This window comes from Metopolophium dirhodum, chromosome 1 (assembly GCF_019925205.1).
Source record: "Metopolophium dirhodum isolate CAU chromosome 1, ASM1992520v1, whole genome shotgun sequence".
In the NCBI taxonomy this organism is placed as follows: domain Eukaryota; kingdom Metazoa; phylum Arthropoda; class Insecta; order Hemiptera; family Aphididae; genus Metopolophium; species Metopolophium dirhodum.
Window position 1 is genome coordinate 147,819,407 of NC_083560.1, and position 25,539 is coordinate 147,844,945.

The window sequence follows — 25,539 nt, forward strand, 5'->3', positions numbered from 1 at the left end:
GTAAGTCAATGGGGTTTAAAATATAAAATAGCAGCTTGTACTACTGACAATGCTTCAAACATAATTTCAGCGATTCAGCAATGTCAGTGGAGACATGTTTCATGTTTTGCCCATAGCCTTAATCTTATTGTTCAATCTTCTCTGGAACAAATCAAAGAAACTAGAGTTAAAGTTAAAAGCATTGTCGAGTACTTTAAAAAAAGTACACTCGCCACTGAAAAATTGAAACAAATGCAGGAGCAATTAGGTTACTCTCCAGTCCATACACTTATACAAGACGTAGTCACCCGTTGGAATTCTACGTTTCATATGTTTCAACGGTTTTTTGAATTTAAAACTCCAATACTGTCTTCCTTAGCAGATCTTAATTATGATGTCAGTTTAACTTCAGATGATTGGCAGATAATAAGTAAATCTTGCGATATTCTGAAACGATTTGAAGAAATAACTCTTGAAATGAGATGTGAAAAAGGAGTAACAATATCTAAAACTATTTTATTTACCCAGGCTTTAATTAACTTTTGTAACAAACTAATGACCCAACATCAGTCAATTCCATGCATAGACAACTTTATACATAAATTAACTGAAGAAACAAATAAGAGATTTGGTCACTTAGAAAAAGATATGCTGTTAGCTGAGGCAACATTTTTGGATCCTCGGTTTAAAAAATATGGATTCAAAAATCATTTTGCTTTTCAAGACACCAAAAGATCTATTGTCAATAAAGGAAAAATTATAATAAGTGAAAAAAATGTACAGCAACGTAACTTGACAACTTACCCGATACCACCGACAGCGAGTAATAAAGAAGATTCAATTTGGAACGACTTTGATTTGGAAGTTACTGATATAGTTCAGTCTCAGGATCCAAAAGCGTTGATGATTATCGAAATAGATAAGTATCTTCAAGAACCTTTAATTGCAAGATCAAACGATCCATTAAGATGGTGGAATGAAAATAAAAATATTTACCCTACTTTGTTTGAAATAATGAAACGGCGTTTTTGCATACAAGGTACATCTGTTCCGAGTGAACGTGTGTTTTCCAAAGGTGGACAAGTTGTAACTGAAAAACGAAACAGATTATCAAGTAAAAGGGTTGAGTAAATTATTTTTTTAAATTTCAATTTAAAATAAATTATACAATTATAATACTAAATTATTTTACACTAAAAAGTTGATTATTATTATGTAATTATAAGAATAGCATACTTAGTACTTACCATAACTTTGTTTTTGATTTTAAGTCGATAAGTCATAAATATTTTATTTTTTATTAAATAAAATAATGAATTGCAAAATGTTGTTAAATTTGTATGTGTTGTTTATGATAACTGATCATAAATAATAATGATAACATGGGCACAGGTATTTTTGCTTTTTGGCATAAAATAATGATTGTATACTAGATGTCGTTTTCATGAACATTGAACAAAATTTAACCATAGATATAAAACCATATTACCTAATTCAGTTTTGAAACAGACAAACAGTGTTACCGATGAACCGATTCATTTTACAGCACTGAATCGATTCAATCGGTTCATCTAGCTGAATCAATTCAGTGAATCGATTCATTCAAGAATTACCCATCCCTATGAGGTTGTAGGACCTATCAAGATCGCATTGCCCTCTCGTTATATCCCCATAGGTTTTCTAATTGGATATATGACTGATTTATTTAGCCGAATTTCTACGTGCTGATATTTATCTAAGCTTTATGTTGACAAATGTAGCCGAAGGGGAAACGATCAAAATAATATATGATGCGTATTATTGGGTTCGTTCACATGAAGATTTACCTAAAGATACAATTTGTTATATTTTTTTCATAAGAGAAGATGAATTTTTGTTTGACATTGAAAAAGGTACTATTGAAGAAACTTTTAGTGGTTAAAATATAATATACTTATATATAATATATGTTTGCTTTCAAGAGAATATTTCTCTTGAAAAATAATTTAATATAGGGGGGTGGGTGTTTTGCCCCCTCTGGTTCAAACGGTAAAAACTGCATTTCAATCTTATTCTTTAATTAAATCAAGATAAACAATGAAATCATCATCATCAAAATAATATTTTTTTACCATTTTGGTCTATAATATGTATTTCTATAGTTTGAAAATTTCCTTTAACTGGTATGTACATTATTGGGTTAGTTTTTATATAAGGATTGACATCATCATAATACAAATTATACAAAAGATCTTCCTCTATGTGATTAACATTATTAACAGATGAAAAAGATTTTTCAATTCTGTTGCAATGTATTAATCATACTATTAATCGTTTATTTATATTATTATTTAAGGTTTCTCCAGTGTGTTTATATAAATAATTCATATTGTCAATTCCTAAACTTAATTTAAAATGTTTGTCTAATGAAAAATAATCTTTTGTTGTTATTTTAATGTAATTACCATTATTTTCCAACTACATAATTGAAGAGAATAAACGATTCAATTGTTCAATTGAATAGTTTCCTTTTAATTCGGTTTTACTATTCTTAGTAGAAATTATAGTATACAGTGTGGTATAATTATACTAGTTTAATTTTATTTAAATAGTGTTTGTTATACTATTATACATGCCCGAGTGTCGTGGCGCAGTGGGAACGCGTTAGGCTTTGTATGCATACATGTTAGCTTCGATACTGGCTGGTGGGTATTTTATTGTGGTAACTACAACGCCACACACGACTCGTGGCTTGTTCGATTATATGTTAAGTATAGTCGGATTTAAGACACTAGTGTGTGGCCTGTGTTATCGGGGCTAATGTTCTCCCCACTGGTCCCTTGAGTCTACAAATAACGTCTCCCCATTGTGTTGTGATACGATGAAGGCTATATATCTTAGAAGCCCCCTGTTGTACAGATGTCACCAAAAACATTAAAAAATTAAAAATTAAAAAATCGATGTCTGTACAATGGGGACTACTTTTGCAGATTTTTTCCATTTTAATTATTAATAACATAAGTTTTGAGAAAAAATATTCTTGAAGGATTAAGACAAGAGACAATATAAACCTGATTCATTTGTATGATTGAAATGCTGTTTTTTTCGTTTGAACCAGAGGGGGCGTTTTACTCCCTCTGTTATCATGTACATTTCGACTTTAAAGTCTGGGTATTCTAATGTTAAAAGTCCTGACATATAAAAATGTGTTTGTGATTGAAATGCTGTTTTTTTCGTTTGAACCAGAGGGGGCGTTTTGCCCCCTCTTTTATCATGTACATTTCGACTTAAGTTTTTTGAAAAAATATTTTGGGGAATATTGCATTTCGATTTTCTGATCTTTTTACAAATTTTTTTCTTTGTGATCTTTACTGTACTAAAAGGCACTGCGCCAGGAATGGTATATATATACTACTACTACATACTATGGAAATGTTAAAGATTTATATTTAAGTTTTTAAACATAAAGTTTTTTTTTAGAAGGGAGGTGTTACGTACCCACGTATTAAGTAGTCATATATTACGCACGTCTCTAATAATATTTGACACTATAACTAATAAGGCAATTAGTATAGTATAACATGCGGAGGTCGTTGCAAAAGCGTAGAGAAAACAATTAAACTATAGAAGGTGTTGTTACACGTATTTTTCCTGGAAAGCCAACACCCATACGCAGGGTACTACGAGTCTACCAGCATACCAAATACGAGACCCGAACTCTGTCTCATGACCGAGCTTAGCCACTACTATAACCACCCACTCCAAAGGACACAATCATATATATATACAGGACAAGAGCTCTTCAGACGGTTAGGGACATTCAGAGTCAGGTCGTAACACCACTCGCAGTTTAAATTCTATCTTAAAGAGTCGTAACACTACTCTTTTACACCATATATTATAACATTGTAATTTTGTACTACGTTAATAAATATTAATCATACCTAGTACATCACGTATTTCATTTCTGCGTTGATGTATATATCGACGTCGGTTGGGACGTAACACATGCAATTAGTCCAAGAAAAATTCCCAAACGTCGATACCAGTTTGAAGTCAGTGGGACCATATGGACTGTGTAGCATACGTTATGGTAATTTTAGTAATAGTTTCCTTAGTATATTTATAAAAAATTATGTTTATTGTTACTTTTATACCAATTATAGGAAACATGGGAAATTTTTGAATAAAAAAATTCGGCAAAAATAAATGTTTGAAGTCGACAACTTCAATAACAGATTAACTACTATTTGCTATTTATCCGCTTACTAACTGTGCTTGTTTCGGATCATCTGTGTGTGTGTGTGAGGGGGTGGGGGGGGGGGGCTACCATAATTATTCTTGAATTTACGGGCCCCACGATGAATTGCAATTTTTTTTGTCGAGACATGCAATTAATTGGATAAAAGTTGCAAAATTTTGATACGAGTTTGAAGTTTGTGGGACAATATGGGGGGGCCAGCTTCACAAACGTCAGGTTGTGGGGGAATAGCGTATTAGCGCTCAATACTATTTGTTTTGTGACTATTGTATGATAGTAGGTACGCGCAACTGTGTCTTGTTACTACTAAGGTACGCTCGGGGACTGTTTCTAATAAAATAATGTGCCAAAAAATGCTGTGATGTTAAACTATATTAACTATAACTTATAAACTATCGGTATTTACCAGTTTTAAAATGGATTGAACAAATGCGCACGTTGTCCAATTGATTTTATCAAGTACGCCGATTCTTTTTAATGATTTAAGCCATGCCATTCGCTGAGCCAACATTTTACATTTAAATCGGAACAAACGTTAGATTTCACTGTTGGAAATCGAAAAAATGAGAATGACTTCCGTCACTGTACTCTGTTAGAAATGACTTATTATTTATTATTGTGGTATCTTCTTTGGTGTATTGGTCTTCCGGTGACTGTGGCCTGTGGGTATCTTGACAATGTGTCTGCTCCGATGTTTTCTCTTCCTGGAATATATTGTTTTTTTAAATGGTATTCTTGTAGCTTGATGGCTCATCGCACAAGACGGTCATTCAATAGTTGACAGCTTTGTAAAAAAAGTTAATGCTTTATGATCTGTTAGTAAATTTATCTCATATCCAACTATATAGTTCCGGAACTTTTTGCACCCAAACACGATTGCCAATAATTCAATTTCTGTTGTGCAGTTTCTTTTTTCAACGTGATTCAGTGTTCTACTGGCAAACCCGATTGTTCATCTTCGTCCCCTGTCATCAAGCCAGCAAGTTTTTAATAAACATTTTACTTGTTTCGGGCGTTTTGACCATTGTCAAAGTATAGGTCTGCGCGTGTCGAAGGGTGCGATACGATGCGAAAGATATTAAACAAGTATTTAAGAAAATCGTAGTTCAGCTTCGGGCATCGCCGCATCGTTGACCGACGATGGTAGGGGGGTATGTTCAGACTATAGAGCTCACAAGCCACGTTTTTCTATTGGTCGACGGCAAGGTGTATTGATAAGGTGTCGTCACTCTCGACCACGATTTAAGACATACAGGTAGCGTATCGAACTCCCATAATTTGACTGGTGAACTAACTATCTGAAACAGCTGTTCCCAGTACTACTAGCACACCCTGAGGACAAATTTAAAGATTCAATATTAATTATATACTATAGGTATTATTGGTCTCAAAAGCAAATAACCGTGGTAAGTGGTTTATATCTTTACGATATTATATATAAATTTAACATATTTAAACCACAACAAGCGCTAGTGATTCTGGGCCCTCAGCTGTTTCATATAGTTGGATCACCAGTCACCGTAAAGCACTATTCGTTATAGGCCGATGTTTAACCTGTATATCTTAAATCGTGCTCCCGACCATGAACTAAGATAGTATGAACTGGCGACGGTGTTAATATTTGCGGTCAAGTTATTCAACAGTGTTTCTGTAGTGGGAGAAATTTAGCGACTGAAACGCTATCTATAAATTAATACAACATATAAAAATGGTTTGAAATTGTAAGCCACAGATTCTCGATTTCTTATTAAAACTTTGCTGTTCAGCGTATACAAATAAAAAAATATTTTTTAATTTAATAGTTATATACACAGTCAAAACATTCACGACTCACTAACCTTACAAGTTAAAATTTTGCACGTTTGCACAAGAATCAAGTACCCACGGCCACTTTCAAGTGCAAGACGCCCAGACGCCCAGACGCCCAGTGTGCACCGGCCAAAACAGCCTGACTGAAAAACTGTAAAAGTAAAAAAAAAAATAAAAACAGTAACCTGTTCAAATAAATTTTTTTTTAGGGGTATTAGCACTTAGCATGAACTAATACTAATTATAAATGATAAACACAATTTAATATTTATATTATTATTTACGAATTTACGAGGGAATATAAGTAAAAATAATAGATAACAAAGAAGAATACAACCCACTGCACGTCCATTGCGCGGTGCCCGCATAGAAAAGAGATAAATAGAAAGACCACTCATTGCAATCATACTGAAATACCGACACTACTGCTCCCGGTGGTTGTCTACTATAATCACACCTAACAATCGATATAATCGATCAATAGTTAATCGATTTAATCAATTATTGCCAAATATTCATATTTCTGTTTTTTTAAAATAAAAATGCTATAAAATAAAAACAACTAAAATATCATTAATCAAAATGTAGGTAGGTATTTATTTCTACTTATAAAATATTATACAATATGACACAATTAATTGTAAAAAATAAACATTTTATTATATTCATATATTTAGGTATGTTATACAAATTCTGATTGTAGTTACCTACAGGTGCGACATAAATAACATTTATTATAATAATAATTATCCATATCAAAAAAAACAAATAAAATAATGTTAATATTAATTATAGGTACATATTATACAAACAAATTTAGTAATGATAAGAATATAATAGAAATATATTCAATTATTTACTTCCAAATTTCATAGAATTAATTTTTGCAGATTTAGTTTTATAGGTTTTATTGTATTTTAAAGCAGCAATTTTAATATTATTACTCGTGTTTGTTTATTTCCTTTCACCTACTTTTAAAATGTAATTTATTTCTTTAATGAATGAAAAAATTAATAACTGAACAGATGTTTTTAAAAATATATCAACTAAATCGTGCTTTGGACATTGTAATGCTTCAATGTTAATAAATTGTTTAAGGATTAAAATTATTTCTTTTTTTACATTTGACATACCAATTACATCTGATATATTTGAATTGAACAAATGTATTATAATTCCGTATAAATTAGACGTTTCTGTTTTAGGATAGTTAAGTTTACATTTTTCATATTCACAAGATTTTATAAAATTATGTTTACTGAGAAATATATCAGACGTTAATTTATAATGGCATAATTTACAATTATTTAAAAGTGGCTTAGTTTTTTTTATTATCCACCCTGTTACATATGACCTAGTATTTTTCTGAAGTTCTAAAGTAGGGCTGGCGGTATTTTCGGTATACCGATAAATACCGGTATTTAAGAAATACCGGTATCCGGTATCTTCGGTATTTCAGAATACCGGTATACCGTGATTCGGTAATTACCGTTATTACCGAAAATACCGTACACCGGTAATTACCGAAAATACCGTACCACGGTAATTACCGAAAATACCGAACCCCAGTAATTACCGAAAATACCAGCATTTATTATTTATTTTATTTTATTTTATACATATGTGATATCAGTCATATACTCATATCATATGACCTATAAGATATCTACATATCTGCATATGAAGCCAACATGTTCTAGATAGGTACAAGATGAGTGATTCTAAACTGCCAGTTTGCAGACCGTTTCCTGCATCTAGATGCGTTTCTCAACCTTTTTAGTCACGAATACCAAAAAAAATAGATTAAAATAAAATCAGTTACCTCACGATCCTCTACCTCTTCGTTTGTAGAAGTAATTTATTATTTTTCTAGAAACTACCCCTCCCCTTTTCACCATATCACAAAATATTTAGAGTCTTAAAGTCTTAAACAATAATAAATAATTACACAAGATTTTTAAAAATACATGTTAAAGGTAAATTTTCTTAGGTTGGAAACTTGGAAACACTTATATTAATTAAATACCGGTAGTAAACAAATACCGGATACCGGTATCAAAATTTTAAATACCGCCAGCCCTATTCTGAAGTATAAATAATTGGTGTTTTATCGTTATATGACATTGGTTTTGTTGAATTACTAGGTTTATTTTTTTATAATAAATTATTTTCTGTATCACTTATCTCATGGTCATCTAACTCCAATAAATCTTTTAGACTATCCAAAACTACATAACAATCGTCCTTCTCACAGTTTGGCCCTACTGAATTGGTAGTTGTTAAATTTGATATTAATAAAGACTTAAATGAAGAGATACAACTACAGCATGATTAACATTTCTTAAGCCATGGCTTCTAATGCAGCAAAAAAAGTTTTTCCTTAAAATTACAAAATCAAATCCATTTGTTAATAACTTCTTACATATTATATATTTGACCCCTTTGATTGTTTCAATCCAATTTTTTATGGAAACAACTTTATTGTGCTTACAATCAAATTTCATTGTTTCAAGTGTTCTTAGGGCCTGGTTCCAGAAGTCCCAGTGTGCAGATGTTTTTGTCACTGCACATCTCAATTTTTTTCCAACTGGTGGTAAAATTGTGCTGTCATTCACACTATCAAAAAGTTTGTCTATAAAAAGACAAAGCACACCTAGGGCTGTTCGATTATTTTTTTTACCACTCGATTATTAATTTCACGTATTATCGATTATTTCGATTAATCGAAAATTAATAATCAAACAGAAAATCGATTCTTTAACGACCGATTAATCGATAAACCGATTTTTTTAATGACCTAGTAACCGATTAATCGATTTTTTTAATGACTGATTAACCGATGAATCGATTTTTTTACTAAGGGCAAATTGATTCCTTAACTTCTACACAATTTTAAACAAGATTTGCAGTAAGTCATTTAGATGTAGATGTCCACTTTTATATTATCCTTAATACATTCCCAATCATTGAACTCAAAACATCATATTAGCACAGATTTTCAAATTTAAATATTTAATCTATATTAGTAGGTATCTATCTATGAATTGAGAACTTTACATATTTTAAAGATAATCTGAGTCTAAAAATATTTTATAGTTTATAATATAAGACTAAACATTAACTATAACAATATAAATTATGAATAATAATAAGTTGTGAATATACAAATGTTGCTGTATAAATGTATTATATTATTATGTATTATAATATACTTTCAGCTATACAAGACGTTATGGTTGATACTTGATAACAGATAGACAATAGAACATAACTACATAAGATACGACGCATAGCAACCATGGACAGGTCTGACCAGGTCTGGTCTATTAGAATAATAATATATTATGGAAGGTTAGTCGTTAATGTGTTGGTGTAAAGTAAACACGGACCCACACAAAATGGTATAGAATACAAAATTCCCTATGTTCTAAAAATAGAAGTTCATTCGAACCGTCAAAACAACGATTAATCATATTGTTTATTCGAAAAATTCGATTATTTGATTAATCGGAAATTTCGATTATTCGATTATTTGGCGATTAATCGAGTTTTATAAAAACTGTAAAATAATCGATGGAAAAAAATAATCGACGTAATAATCGATTAATCGAAATAATCGAACAGGCCTAAGCACACCTGTATCTTCAGCAGCTGGATCCAATTTACTGTCCTCTGATTTGCCTAAAGTAAATTAAATAAAAATTAATAAGAGTAAAATAAAATGTTAAATTTAATCGAATACATACTTGAGCAAGTTGCCAACATTTTCATGACTGAGCCGACTCGTTGGCTAAAAATCTTCTTCATTCTATCTGTATATACATGTGCATCAGTCAATTTGGGATTTATACGATCACCAATTACACATTCATGTTTATCCAATTCATATAGTTGGACGATATGATCCCACTTAGCAACTCTGTTCTTACCATCATTGTCAGTAAATTTTAAATTTTTTGAGATTAAATTATTCCTCATGCATTTTAAAAGGTGAGGTGGATCAAATATCACTATTATGACATTTTGAGTTGCAAAGACGACCAGATCTTTTACATTTACACCGGTTGGTCTTACACAATGTATTGCATGTACACCTATCGTACCCTTGGCCACCCAAATTAAAAGATTTCTTGCCACTTCCCTTAATGAAATTTGTACTGGTGGTACATCATCAGCATGGATAAACATCTCTTTACATATTGTGAATTGGTTCCGACTGTAGAGTTGATGTAATCTGCCCTCGTTTGTTCCAATTTCATATAAATTATCTTTTACTATAAAAAAAATTATTAATTTGAAAATTATTTTATAATTAAAATTATTTTAAAATTAATTACCAGAATGTATAGCTCCCAGAATACACTGAAGATCACATCTTGCTCGATCCACATCAGGAATTTTTATTTTAACATTTTCTCCTTCTTTTCCTGGAAAAAAACGTTCTTTTTAAGAAAATTAAGAATTTATATTCTTAATTTTCTTAGCTTGTACTGTAAGATTTTCAGCAGCGTTCGATCGATTTGAAGAAATTGATTCTATTCTGAATTTTATTTGATCGTTTTCATCTTCATCAGAAAAAAGTTGTTTTGCACTGTCCTTATCACGATATTGATATTGATTCCACAGCTTAGAGCTTTTTCTAAATCTTCCTCTGATTTTAAAGTAGAAATTAAATCGGTTGGAATTTGCGTTGATTTTAGGCCAACTTTAGCATGTGTTCCGAACATAGCTTCGTATGGCGAACATTTTGTACCATGGTGAAAACTCCGATTCTTCATAAATTGAACAAATTTAAGACCTTCGCTCCACTTTCTTGAATTATTATCGGCTAACCATGTTGCGAGAATATTTTGAATATCTTGGTTGGCCCTTTCAACAGACCCTTAACTTTGTGAGTGTCTAGGCTTTCCGTGAACAATCTTAAGTTCTTCCCACTTACTACACAACTCAATAATAACTTTATTGGCGAATTCCCTTCCATTATCACTTTGAAAAATTGCCGGGGCTCCAAATGTTGTAAAAATATAAATTAACACGTAGGCTACTTCTTCAGCCCGTTTATGGGTTAACGGTCTAAGAATTACGAACTTCGTAAGGTGATCTTGATAGACCATTATTAACTTGTAATCGCCATCAGGCTGAGCTTGCATGTCTATTAAATCTACTTGACAGCGAGAGTTCAATTCTGATGAAAGTATAGGTTTTACAACTAAACTTTTTTTAATTGTACTGCCTTTTTTTTGACAGTGGTCACATAAATTTAAAAATATCATTATAGTCTCCCTTGTTATATTTTTATATTTCAAGTTCAATTCATACTCCATACGGTTTCTACCTCCATGTCCCACAGACGCATGTGTTTCATTAAGAAGTTGAAACAATTGTTCGTTGTAAACATAATACTGTAGTGATCCCTCACTACTAGCTTATATTTTTGAGTTCGTCGACGTTGATGGTTAATGTAGGAGAGAAGGTTGTAGAGAGTCAAGTTGCACAAGTTAGTTATAAGTAATTTATTAAAAAGTAATAAATTTCACATATAAATTTGAGGACAGAGCGAAAAGCATCTGCCCGAGACTCAGCGTGTGTGTAGTGCAGACTCTGTAATAAATCTAATTTTACTATAGATTCTATCTTATATTTATATAAAATCTATACGGATACAAATGTACTTAGAATATTAGTAATACCACCGGTTTACTACATTCCTCCCCCCAAAGATGGAAGTCCCTGACTTCCGCTAATTCAAGAATGTTCGAAGTGTTGGGTAGCCGGTAGGGCTGTTTCTTGGTGCGAGTGGAAACTCGACCATGTCGATTCCTCTTGGTGACATCATTGGGTTTGCGTCAAGTTCTTCTGTTTCTTCCTGTGGTTGTGCTACTTCCGTGTGATTTGTTACTGTTTTTGCTTTAACCATACTTATTATTTATATGATTACTGCCATAAAAATACCACTTGTTATTACATATAGTATATAATCGCTGCGTGTCTTTTAGTTTGTCGATTTTGTTGTCGACTTTCCGTTGTTTTTCTAATTGTTTGTTTGAACCTGACACTTTATGTAGGTCCTCCATGTTATTTGTTTTAACATGGTAGTCTTACATTAAGTTGTTGTTGTCAGTGAACGGCATATCCTTTATGTGTTCTAAAACTGATTTCGGGTTGAAATCCATATATTCAGATTTGTAATCGACTTTTCCTGGTATGAGTACGTCTCTAGCGGCGTACCCTTTACAAGTTTCGTTTAGTCTTAAGATACCTACACCTCTTAGTGTATGGCTGGTGGATTCTTTATCTTCGTCGCAGGTGATGAATACTATGTCATAGTTAGTGACGTAGATCCACTCGTTTTTGAATCGTTTTTTTGTGAAAGATGAATGTACCCATTTGTACGTGCATGATTTCGCAGCTTCTTGGAACTTTTATAGGATCTTGGAGTAATTGTACTTCGCACGCTGGTCTACAAGTGCGTGGATGTAATGGATAACCTTCAGGACACAAAAGAAAGTCTCTAGCGTGTTTACAATGTGTGTAATAAAATTCGTCATAGTGTTCTTTCGTCTTACTTATAGCTAGATACTTATTACTAGGTTTTATATAATAACAATCGTTTCCGGTGCACACTGGCACAGGTATTAAATTATACAAAATAAAATCATTTTGATAGATTAGAGGTAAAGTAAGTATAAACACTAAGTTGTCATTTGCATAGTATCAGTCTTGTTAAGTATTCGAATACTTGTATTTAAATACTAGTATTTAAATACTTTTTTTATATTTCAAATACTTTTTAAATACTTTTTAACCAATGTATTTTAAATACTTAAAAAATACTTTTTATTTGTATTTATATTCTAGAATACTAAATACTCTTTTACATTCCTATGTTCTACTCCAATTTCAATTTCCAATATTTTGTAATGTACTGTTTTAGATTTTGTTTTTAAAATATTATTTTATAATGGTTCTAACTTCTGAGAATTTATAAATAAGATTTTAGATTTCTCCAAAATACAAGCTGATAACAGAATGACTGAAACCCCCGTCAGCCACTCACTCCCACTTACAGGCAAACGGGACCCAGTCACACAGACCACCACGACTAGTTCTTGAATCTATAAATAGTGTTTATTTTCAAGTTGTAATAAGCACTAATAACATTATAACAATAATACGATTAATAGGGTCAAGTGGGGTAATTGTAAACTAAATTCACAAGTTTTTAACATGACTTTAAACTATGGCTTTTTGGATAATTTTTCTTTTTTTCTTTTAGCATTATCATTGAGTTGCACATCTGAGAACTATAATTTGATTACTATACACAAAAATTTTCCATTATTTTATAAATTATAGCATATTTACAATTGCCCCACACATTTACATTTACCCCAATATTTTTGGGGCAAATGTAAATGAATACTTCAGTTTGTATGCATTGGATATGAATAAACTCTGGGGCAATAGTTATTTAGTTGTCATAAGTTTATTATTTTACATTGTCATTTAATTATCATTCATTTTTACATTTACCCCAATATTAATACCTGGCGTGGGGCAAATGAGAACCATCATCATTTTTATATTTATATATATTAGGGGCAATTGGAAATGAAAAAATAAAACTGATTTTATTTATTAATGTGAGAAAAATTAACGATTCTTTATTCTTTAAGAAACATCCTTATATATATAACAGTTAATATAAAGTTAAACAATTTATATGACTAAAAATATCCTAATACTTATGTGTGAACAATGCCCATCAAATAAAAGGAGAGCAGTTTGGCTTTCATTGTTATTATATTGACGAAGTTGTTGTACATGATGAACAAAACACTGACTAAACCAGTTAAAAAATACAGACTCTTCCATCCAACCGTTCTTACTAACAGCATAAAATGTTCCTGAAACAAATAAAAAAAAATATGTAAATTGGAAAAATAATGTATAGGTAACATCTGTTAATAAATAATATACCTGGATAGGCTTTAGGTGAGGTCCATCGAGCTTGAACGGCACATCCTTTGAAAACTATTAATGGTGGTAAATATTTACCATCAGCTGATACACATGCTAATACAGAAATTGATTCTCTACCTGAACCTCCAACTATACGATTAAGAGGTTGTCCTTTTTCACCAATTGCTTTTAGTTTTGAAGGGTCTGTGTGGAATCCACTCTCATCTGCATTAAAAAAGAACTCTGGGCGATTCTGCATATTATTTGCCACAACAACATCCATCAGTTTTTCATAAAAATCGTATACTACTTCTGGCTTTCTAGCATCTTTTCTTACTTTTTGTAGTTGTTCAGGTTTTTTAAATGATAATTTAGGATGCCTTTTCATAAATCCGTAATACCAGTCATCTCCAGGAATACCATTTTTAAATGGTGTGATAAAATTACTTTGCTTAGTAAAATGTCCAACTAATTCTTTAAATTCATTTTTATCGCATGGATAACCCATTTTTGATCTAGCTATTAAACATTTTTCAAATACTAATTCTATCTCATCAGAGAAAACACGAGACCGACCAGCTTTTGTACATGACATTGGAGTTTTTCTTCCTTTTATACGGTTAAAAACTACTGCCTTAGGAACATTAAATTCTTCAAAAGCTTGATTATATGTAAGACTTCCGCTTTTAACAGCATTCACAGCTTTTTCTAAATCATTTGGAGTATAACTAGGGCCACTTCGTTTTTTCACATAATTTCTCACTCTAAAATAAAAATAAATATTACTAATACAATTCAAAAATTAACTTGTGAACTTGTTTATATCAAATAGTAAAAGCTTGGAATCAGAACATGAATATTTAGGTATTGTTTAACTACCATACATAATTTTTTTTAATATATTTTACTGTTCTCATTTACCCCAAATTAATGTTTACAATAACCCCGTAACCAAAATATTTGGGGCAAATGTAAATTGTAAGTTATCTTAAGTAATAGTTATTTTAAATTAATTAATTATAACTATTATGTTCACGGATGTATCAAGTTCAAGTTTAATGTATAATAAGTATAAATGTACTTACATTTTGAAGCAGCAACGCAAAAAATAAAAACCGGTACAAGTTAGTATCACAGTTTGAAATTAAGGTGATTTTCACAACAACAATTTATTAACATAACCTAAAAATATTATCAATTATCTTAGTGCACAACTCCGAAACACATGTCTACCACTATAAAACACAACAAATACGTCATTATTACTAAAACTAAAACTTCCAACAATGCTATTTTCAATTACCCCTATTTACAATTACCCCCCTTGACCCTACGACTTTAAATTAAAAATTATTATTGTATCTCTTATCTAATGTGTGGATGTATGGTTGTCGCGTTGTCGGTTGACGGTACTATACAGTACCAGTCACCAGAGTACCTATATAGTTAATAATTATAAGATATTTGTTGTAATATTACATTATTATTTATTACAAGAGTTGATAATACTCTATAGTCTATCGTCTATGTTTGATGTTTCTTATAATTTATAAATCATAGTATTTTATTTACCAATTTAATACTATATGTCTAAATCAAACGTGCAAAGGCAAACAGGCGACAGGAAACATCGTGTGCGTCCTGCGTTGTTAATTTTTGGTGCTAGTTGTTAGTTGTTACTTATTAAATTATCAAGTATTATTTTTTTAAACAACAATGGATGAAACCGAGGAAAATTGTGAATTGGACAATCCATGTCCACAAGTGAATATTAGTTTACCATGGCCGGTATATAATTCACATTTTAAAGTAAAAAAAATACTTATCGACTGTGATTTATACACAACTTTTGAAGTTTCTTGTAATCATTGTGTGACAAGTAAGACTCAAACTGCTGATTCAAGATCTATGTCCAATCTCCGTAAACATTTAAAGGTAGATATTATTATTATTATTATTATTATTATTAAGGTATTATTTTTTTTTTATTTACTTATAAATACATGTTAGGCATTTGAAAATGTAGGCCATTGCTGGCAAGTCTAAAAGTCCTTAAAATTATTTATTATTAATAGGTTAGGTTAGATTAGATAATGTTAGTCCTTATAAGTAAATAATAGTTTTTCCAATATTTGTTGGTTTAGGTAGTTATATTAATAGGTATATCTCAAGTCAATGTATGTAGACATATAGTTTATATCTAGATATATAATTAAATATTTTAGATAGTAAATTCCTATAATAGTTTATAATTTTCACAGCTTAAACATAGTCATGTAAAAACTGTAAAAGAATTACTGATGCCAAGTATGAATGTATCTGTTGATGTAAATTGTACAAGAAAAGAAATTGATAGCACTGATCAATATGACACCAGGAGCGGATCAAACGTTAAAAAAAAAAAATTTAATACAACACAATCATCTATGAAAAGCTTCATACATTCAAAAGATAATCGCATAAATATAGTTTCTCAAGGTAAATATGTTCTACTATACTCCGTTCCACGAGAGAGCAATCACTTTTCGCGCATCACGAATGACGGCTTCAGAGACGGCGGACCCCAATTTCCCCTTCCATACATCCACGGCGACAGCCGAGGACGGTCACGTGACAAACCGATACTCCTTCTTTTAAAGTTTACGCGCGCAGCGCGCATACGCCACTACGGCAGTACGGCGCTACGCTGTTGGCAGTCGCCAGACGGCGCAATTACTGTACGTCTGTTATGTACAACATAATTTTATATAAATTCTTTCGTAATGCTAATCAAACTACTCAATTGTCACTAGTAAAAACTCAAATATATTTTTAAAAATATTACCTAGGATAAAACTTTTGTTAGACATAATTAGAAATAATATATTGATCATCACTATGTTTAAAATAGAAGTCGAAGTAATTATAGACAATTATACAACAGTCAACAACATAATGTAATAATGTATAGGACATTACAGACATTCATATTATTATATACACACATTTACAAACATTAGAACAACAAAATATATGAGGCGTTCTACAGCAAAGTCAGCAATCTCCAAGCGCAGTGATTTTCGGTAAATTAGGAAAAACTGTTTTGCCGTTATTTCTTGTATTTCTCCACGATATTTTTTTTTTCATTGATTGATAATGGATTTTGATGATATTCGCCGTTATCATTTAATTTGTTAAATGTCGATAATATTAAATAATAAAGGAAAAAAAATGGACATTGTCAAATTTGCTGCGGAACCGCGGAGATTGACGCTTTTGCCACAGAAACGCACGGAGATTGCTTAATTTGCCACAGAAACGGGGAAAATGTATCATGTGTGGTGGAAAAGTCATGTTGATATTATAAAAAGTAGAATATTAAAACATACAATAATAACTGGTTTTTTTTATTATTATTAAAAAACAACAAAATTTAACACTTTTAAAATAACTATTCATCTTTTGACTTTCCATAAAATAACAATATTAATAATAGTAACAAAATAAATCTGTTGCTAGAAAACAAAAACAACTGTTTAACTATAAAATAATTCAGTACTCTCTTCTTAAATACAAAACAAAAAATATATCAACACTTTTAAAATGATCATACAACTTTTGATTTTTATAAAATAATATTACAAAAAAATAGTTACAAAATAAACGTGTTAATAGAAAACAAAAACTAACGTTAAACTATAAACTCCGTACACTCTTCTACATATTCGCAGTCAGAGTTACATGCATTGCTTTCGTCGTGGGTTGATACCTGACGATCGAAAAAATTGATATAATATTGCAGATTCTCAGCAGATTTTTCCCAATCGAGACCAAAGTGCTTTACTAGTAGTTTCTTCACATCCGTAGCTTTTTCATCTTTCACTCGGGATTGTTCATATTTTTGTATTATTGAAGGTTTTACATTTCTGAAATTGCGTTGTTTTCTTGTTATGGTTTTGTATTCACCCACGTTATGCTTGTAAACCAGTTCACCGCGCACTTCACAATTTCTCCCATTTTTATGACGCCGAATAAAAAATCTTCTACATTCTTTAATTTTGAAATGTAAAGTTGATGTTTGCTTAGTAATTTTTCCAGCTGTTGTTTTGAAGTCATAGACATCGACATCGTCACCTAATTTCAGTACTTTTCCATGCTTTCCTATAATAGTTCGATATTCACACGGCAAAATTATTTCTTCATTTTTTTTTATTTCTTGCTCGACATTACCAAAAACCCGATCGGGAGGCAAGAATGAATGACCAGTGATTGGAAATACTAGTTCTACTGATTCAAGTTGCTGTGGTGCGTGATTCAATAACCACATGGACATTGCTGATAGGACGATTGAATTTTTGTTTTGACCCGGACACCCATCCGCTATCAATCGCAAGACTTTAATATCACCGGTAAAAGTTAAATTTTGAAGTCTGTGGAATAAGGTCTGTTGGAACCTTTCTGAAACTCGTCCTCCATCCATGTATAACACCACACGGTTTCTTTATTTAACACGTCATTTGAACACCCTTCAGTTATAGTGAAGTTATACAAATAAAGCTGTCTAGAATAGTATGTGATGGAGTCTGGAATTTTAGGAAGTGGTAAATTTTTTTCACAGTCAAAACATAATGTAACCATATCAGGCCGTTTTTCACGTACCAACTCAAAAAAGGCATTTTTTCGTTTTCTATGTAGTTGTTTTTGTGCTTCCAACGTAGCTTTCTTTTCTGGATCTTTTTCATGTTTTATCCTGGATTTTAGTTCAATACACGTTGAACAAGCATCTGTTGCAGGACGGCCGAATCCAAGATTGAACTTGGTGTTAAAAATTTTATAAAAAAATGTTTTCTTCACTTGATTATGTGTTTTTGCCTGTGTATTGTACAACCAGTAAAGTTTCCGAATATTCAAGTCACCAGCAAGATACTTTCGTACAGACGTTTTAGAACGGCAGTAATGGGACTCTTGAACAATTAACGTTTGAATAAATTTAATAACGGCTTCTTGTTTTGAAACGTAAGTTACTTTTCTGTTTTCCCGAAGCCCTCCACGATTTTCTTTTGGTGATTCAATATTTCGCATAAAATTGCGAATAACAGTTTCAACACGTGACCTAGAGACCTGAATAATTCCTAAGAATGTTGCCTGGCAAACTTGAATGGATTTCAAAGTTCCATTATCTTGGTGAAAAGGAACATAGAACTTTGTATGGAACTTTTTACTCGCGTATTTTTCATTTTTCGGGCAATGACGTTTCACGGGACCGAAATTTGTATATTTTAATATCAAAACATCTTGTTGAGTTTTGATATTTGATGCATAAAAGATGTTATGAAAATGTTTTATATCGTGCATTCGTATAGTTCGACACTGAAATGCGTTCGTGTTATGTTCACAAACAGGATATTTGGGCAGGCTTTTTGGTTTGTATCTATAATTTGTTAATATAACAAAAAACTGTTATTGATAGTAAAATAGATGAAATATAATAAAGATTTCCAGCACTATTATTTATGGAGTTTTTACTAAAGAAACCAAAAACCAAAATCGATTTATGATATATTTTACCGTATGACTAACACCAATACTTAGTTAACTTAGTAGATTTACCTTACAGTTTGAAGAAATATCAAGTACCTAGGTAGGTACTAAATTAGTTACGTACTAAATGATACTAAAACCAAAAATACATTAAGTACTGTAATACTTACCGAGCAACTTTAGCAATATTTCGTTTCCACTCATCTGGATTTCCAACTTTTTTTCGTGCATGCAAAGGACTTTGCAAAATCTCAGGATTCATTTCAATTAAATGTAATGACTTAAATGTAATAACTGTTATTTAAAGGTAACTTCACGTTTTTTTAAATAATATTAGAAGTGTCTCATTATATTATATAAAACATACTTAATAGTAAAACGTTTACTTTAAAAAGGAATGGAGATTGCTGACTTTGTCACGTTATTATTTTAAAAACGGAGATTGCTGTCTTTGCTGCGATAAGCTAGTATTAAAACGTTATATCTCGATAGGGGATTATATGTGATAAAAATCAGTGTTACCAGTCGACGCAGAGTAAAATGTATTATATGAATATTTTTAAAACATTTATTTCAAAGAAAGTGGAGATTGCTGACTTTGCCGCGGAACGCCTCATATACACAATTACACACTGTACAACAACATAACATAATATATTATATACAACATTTAATCAGTATCTGACAAGTATCTGAAGTCACCGTCCGAGTCGTCCGAGTCGTTGCCTATGGTCATAACGCACGGTTGGTTTTCTGCAGTCATGGAATCATCGACCATGGCATCCAACCTCCAGGCTTTTTCTTCTTCTTTGACGACATGGCTGATAAAATTTTTCCACATTTCAGGACCAACTCTGTCCACTGCTTCCACCATTAAATTTTTGACGTCCTGTAGTTTAAATGGTTTATTGTTGGATCTGACATATTTTTTTACTGCAGCCCATGCAAGTTCAATGGGGTTAAGCTCGCAATGGTAAGGAGGTAATCTAAGCACAGTTTTGTTGTTAGCCTTGACCATTTCATCAATCTCATACTTGTTGTACATTGGTTTAATTTTTTGTACTTGCTCTAACAACTCTGCGATAACCATTGTGCTATCGATTACCTCCCCTTTACTTCGAAGCCACTCGATAATATCAGCTTTTTTCCAATTTGTAGTTGGGCATTTCTCCAATTTTACCGAGTGGTAAGGAGCGTTGTCCATGACGATGACTGCGTTCTCTTTGAGTCTGGGCAAAACACCTTCCAACAATTCACGAAAAGATTTCCCGTTCATCACATCGTGATAGTCTTGGGTATTTTTTTTTGACTCAAAGCATAGAAGACCTCCGGGAACAAATCCATCTTCTGAACCAATATGGCTGACAATCAATCGTTTACCCTTGCCAGTAGGATTTACTGCTCCGGTTGATAGTCTTTCTGAAGATGCCATTCGAGCTGATACCACAGTCTTGTCGGACCACACTTTACTATTTACATCTCCGGCGTTCACCCAAGTCTCATCTAAATAGTAAATAGGCCGACCTTCTCCCCGATATTGTTTAATCTGTCTCAGGTAGTTTCTCCTCCAAATAATAATCTCCATTTTTTCAATTAGCGCACTTTGACGTCCTCGCTTGACGTAAACGAAATCCATAGATTTCATCAACTTAAAGAGCGATGTACGAGAAAAATTTGGTAGACCCTCTTCTTCGTTTATGGCAACTAAAACCTTGTCTAGTGTAGGAAGATCACGGTTGTGCCAAAATTGATGAACCTTCCTTCTAATGCCATATTTGTCAAACTCGTCAATTTTTTCTGCAATTTTTCGCCTATTTTTTCTTTTGTTCGGTGAAGAAACGGTTTTATCGCGTTGATACTCCAAAACAGTATTATAGATTGTTGATTGGCCGATTCCAAGCTCCTGTGAAAGTAATTTTTTCATATGAACCATTTTTAAATCTGGATTTTGTATCTTTTTTGCTTTATAAGCATTAATAATCATCAGCTTTTGACTTGAAGAAACAAACTGAAAAAAATTGTAATAATTAATTAAAAAAATTGGAAACTGAAAATGTCCGTAAACAACTCAAAATAAGTCTGGGGACAAAAAGTCCATGGACAAAAGGCCCTGTAAGAAAAAAGTTGGACAAAGTTCCGATTCATTTTTTAATTGCCGTGGTGGTACAAAAAGTCCGAAAATAAAAAATTGTCTATTAAAATAAATATTTTAATATAGCATACTGACCAATACCCAATAATATCATATTTTAATTGTGTTTATTAATAATTATAAATTTTTTATTATAAATTATAAATTATATAGGGGAAACCTGGGTAAAAAATCAAAAAACGAAAATAAATTATAGTAAGTATTATACATTAAATTATTTATACCACGAAAAAAAATACAGAAAAAAATTTCACTTCAGTCTATACTTTTTAATCTTTACCTATGCACTTTTAACATTTAAAAAAATTTTAATTTGAAATCAGAAATTTTTAATTTTCTAATTTTTATATAAATTATAATTTTGATTTAAAATTTAAATATTAAGAATAATTAATTTTAATTAAGTGCAACAGATATTTTTAAACGATAATTAGTATTTATAATTACCATTATTAATATTTAATTACAAATAGGTACGTATATTATTATATTATATTATTAAAAAAATTATACATTATAAATAATATTTTGTTTTAAATTAAGATAATATATTATGTGTAATATGCCTCGTGCAGCCTGCATTCAATAAATTATTATTTGATAAATATTATTATTATTACCTATATTTTGTATAATATGTTTTTAGCTTTATTATTAGACATATTGATCATTCAAAATATTTTTACATGCTATATTAATTGTGAAGTTGTAGTTAATTGAGTTGAATTATTACACATAATATCATCGTAATTTAAAACAAAATATTTTTTATAATGTATAATTTTTTCAATAATATAATATAATATACGTATTTGTAATTAAATATTAATAATGTGGTAAATGGTGATTATAGATACTAATTATCGTAAGCTATAAAAGTTGAATATTTTATAAAATTTTAACTACAAAATAATAATTCAATTTTAAATTTGATAAATTTTGTCAAAATTCGAACTTTAAATGCTTATAAAAAAAAAAAAATTTGCCTATGTATTTTTAATATTTTTCAAATGCTATTGCAACAATATGTCAGAAGCCTTGCATTAAATTTTCACGCTTTTTTACTCAATAAATAAAATTGTATTAATATTTATAGAAAAAAAAACTAAAAAAAATTAAAACTGACAATGTCTGTAAACAGCTAAAAAATAGTCATGTTTTTTATCAACGTTTTATCGTGTATAGATAATCGAGTGAATATCCAATGTTGTAATAATATGAATTTAAATTGTAACCAAAATTGATTTTCTCAAAAACAGATTTTGCGTAAAAATTCCCGTTTTTCCTTAATTTTTATTTTGTTTTTCATGGCGCTTTTGAAAATTACTGGGAAATTTTTACTTCTGACCCCCCTAAGTACCAACTAGATTCTAGACTTTCCTATCAGAAAAGATACTGTTGAAAAAAATCTAAGAATTTTTACTGTCCTAAAAGGTGATGACAGACACAATAATGAAAAAAAATTGAAAAATAAATTAAAAATTAAAAAAAAAACACACATCATTGTAAAATCAATACATTCATCGCTCCGCTCAGAATCTAAAATATAATATTATCAAATACTAGTTCAATAATTTATATATACTTTTTTAGTTTCATGTCATAATAATGTTTTCGCTTAGAATCGTTTTTCTTATACAATAATATTATATCATTGAATTCAAATTTAACACCATCCATTACAGTGACCCACTTGTCACATACTGTACAGCAGAGCAACATCCACTTACCCACCTTTTATAGTTATGAAATGTTACCGAAGTTAAAGATCTATTTTTTTTATTCTAACAATTTTTTACACGGAATTAAGATACATTTGAAAAGTACTCTACAGAAAACTGATTATAATGAGTTCAGAGTTCAAGAATTATTATTTATTATATATTTAAAAAATGACTTACCTTTCCGCATGGGTTGGGCTTTCCTGGAGATATAGTATTATCGGATTCTCGTTCCATAATTTGAAAAATTTTGAAAAAATTACAATTTCAAATAACAAAATATTCAAAAAAACGTGGATAAAAAATAACGTGCAAACAGAGTACTCTCTTAGCGTACGGTTTGATTGTTAGTGACCGTAGATTGAATGTTGGTAGTTTGTATACATTCCATATTATGGAATAACATCTGTCAGGCTCCAGCCAGTCGGTCCCTCGATCACCGGACACTCATTACACAATAGACAACGCTGATGCACAACGCAACATTACACACCGAGGTATTTTTTTTTCCAGTAATTTTGAACCCTCGTACTATAACTAATATATTAGGGCCCCCGAACAAGTGGTTCTCAACCTTTGTATATCTGTGTTCTTTCTACACAATTTGAAAATGTTTACGTACTAATTCACAAAATAATAGGTATTCTATTTTTTGTATATCAAAAATGAAACTACATTATACAATTCATTATTTTTCATGTATGGAATTTTATTTTATTAGAAAACAGTTATAACAATACATATAAACATTTAATATGCACAAAAAGAAAATGAAATATGTAAAATTATTATTTGTATTATCATTAATATCAAAATAAACCAATTAGGTAATATTTTATATGTATAAAATGATCCATTTAGTTTTATTTTATAAAAATTGTTTTTGGTATTTGATTTGCTCGTTTTGTTGCCTCTCATAATTTCGTAAATTAGTTGTAAGTCAATTGACAGTTATTAGTTACAACAACTGTCAACTAAATTGTTATTTGTTTCATTTTTTTTTACATTTTTTTGGCGCCACCAAAACGATACGCCCGGTCAATATTGCCCAATACGTATTTACACATACTTTTTTATAGCAGTGGCATTCCACAAGTGGTTCGCCCTACTCTTGAGACCACGTTCAAGCGCCTGTCGTCGGCGCTCACCGACGACCGGCGCGCACCGACGAAACCGCTCGAACGTGGTCTCAAGAGTGGGGACATGCGCGAACACGGACGAAAATCGGTCGGCGGACTGATTGCTCTCTCGTGGAATAGAGTATAGTTCTAGAATATATAAATATTTCTATAGTTAGTTTTTAAATCAATTGTATTACATATTTAAGAACTGATATTATTTTAGTGCTACATATTATAGGTACCTAGTACCTAGTACCTACTTAATAGTTTAATGTAAAAAGCTATTTGTATTTGATAAATTGATTCAAGTAGATATTCAATAATAAAAAAGGTTTAAAAATATGTTATATTATTTATTTATTGTATAGTAATTAGTAATTATTAATAATTGTTTGTTGTCTTATTTCACAGATACACTTAATCAAATGATTCAAGATTTAATAATAAATGCATCTCTACCATTTAATATAGTGTCACATGTAAATTTTAAGGATATTATTTCTAAAGGATTCCCAGGTAGAAATCTTTTGTGTCGACAGACTCTTATGAAAAATATTGACAAAAGTTTTAATATTGTCTTTGAAAAATTGAAATGTAAATTAAACTCAGTTGAACATTTAACAACTACTGCTGACGCATGGTCGACATTTAAAAGGTATATTTTTTAGATTTTTAATTTCATTATTTAATAATATCTGTCATTAATTTATTTAGATCTTATTTGGGAATAACTGTTCATTGGATTGAAGATGGAAGTCTCGAACGCAAATCTTACTTATTATCTATTAAGCGATTGACAGGAAGTCACACTTATGAAATATTAGCCAGGTCTATGGAATCTGTCTATACATTATTTAACATAAATAACAAAATTTTATATACAACAACAGATAATGGCAGCAATTTTGTTAAAAGCTTTAGGTAAATATTTTATTAATGTTTAATTGAGTTTTAATGCGAAAAAGGGTAGATATCATTAGTTTTCCTAGGTTTTCTTTTATAGTTTATACAATTATACCTACCTATAGTTGTACC

At 30.8% G+C, this 25,539-nt stretch overlaps 1 protein-coding gene and 1 long non-coding RNA gene across 2 annotated transcripts; one reads left to right on the top strand and one right to left on the bottom strand.

Moving 5' to 3' along the window:
* Positions 1-334: 334 nt before the first annotated feature.
* LOC132935318 (uncharacterized) lies at positions 335-1,361 on the bottom strand. The gene is made up of 5 exons (XR_009663210.1): positions 1,227-1,361; positions 981-1,069; positions 784-916; positions 504-715; positions 335-426 (listed from the first exon to the last, which is right to left on the bottom strand). It is a non-coding gene; the product is annotated as an uncharacterized LOC132935318 (long non-coding RNA).
* A 14,345-nt stretch (positions 1,362-15,706) lies between these two features.
* LOC132933288 (uncharacterized) lies at positions 15,707-25,429 on the top strand. Its single transcript, XM_060999598.1, has 4 exons — positions 15,707-15,925; positions 16,252-16,468; positions 24,916-25,159; positions 25,219-25,429. The coding sequence occupies exons 1-4, from the start codon at positions 15,707-15,709 to the stop codon at positions 25,427-25,429; spliced, it is 891 nt and encodes a 296-aa protein (XP_060855581.1).
* Positions 25,430-25,539: the final 110 nt, after the last annotated feature.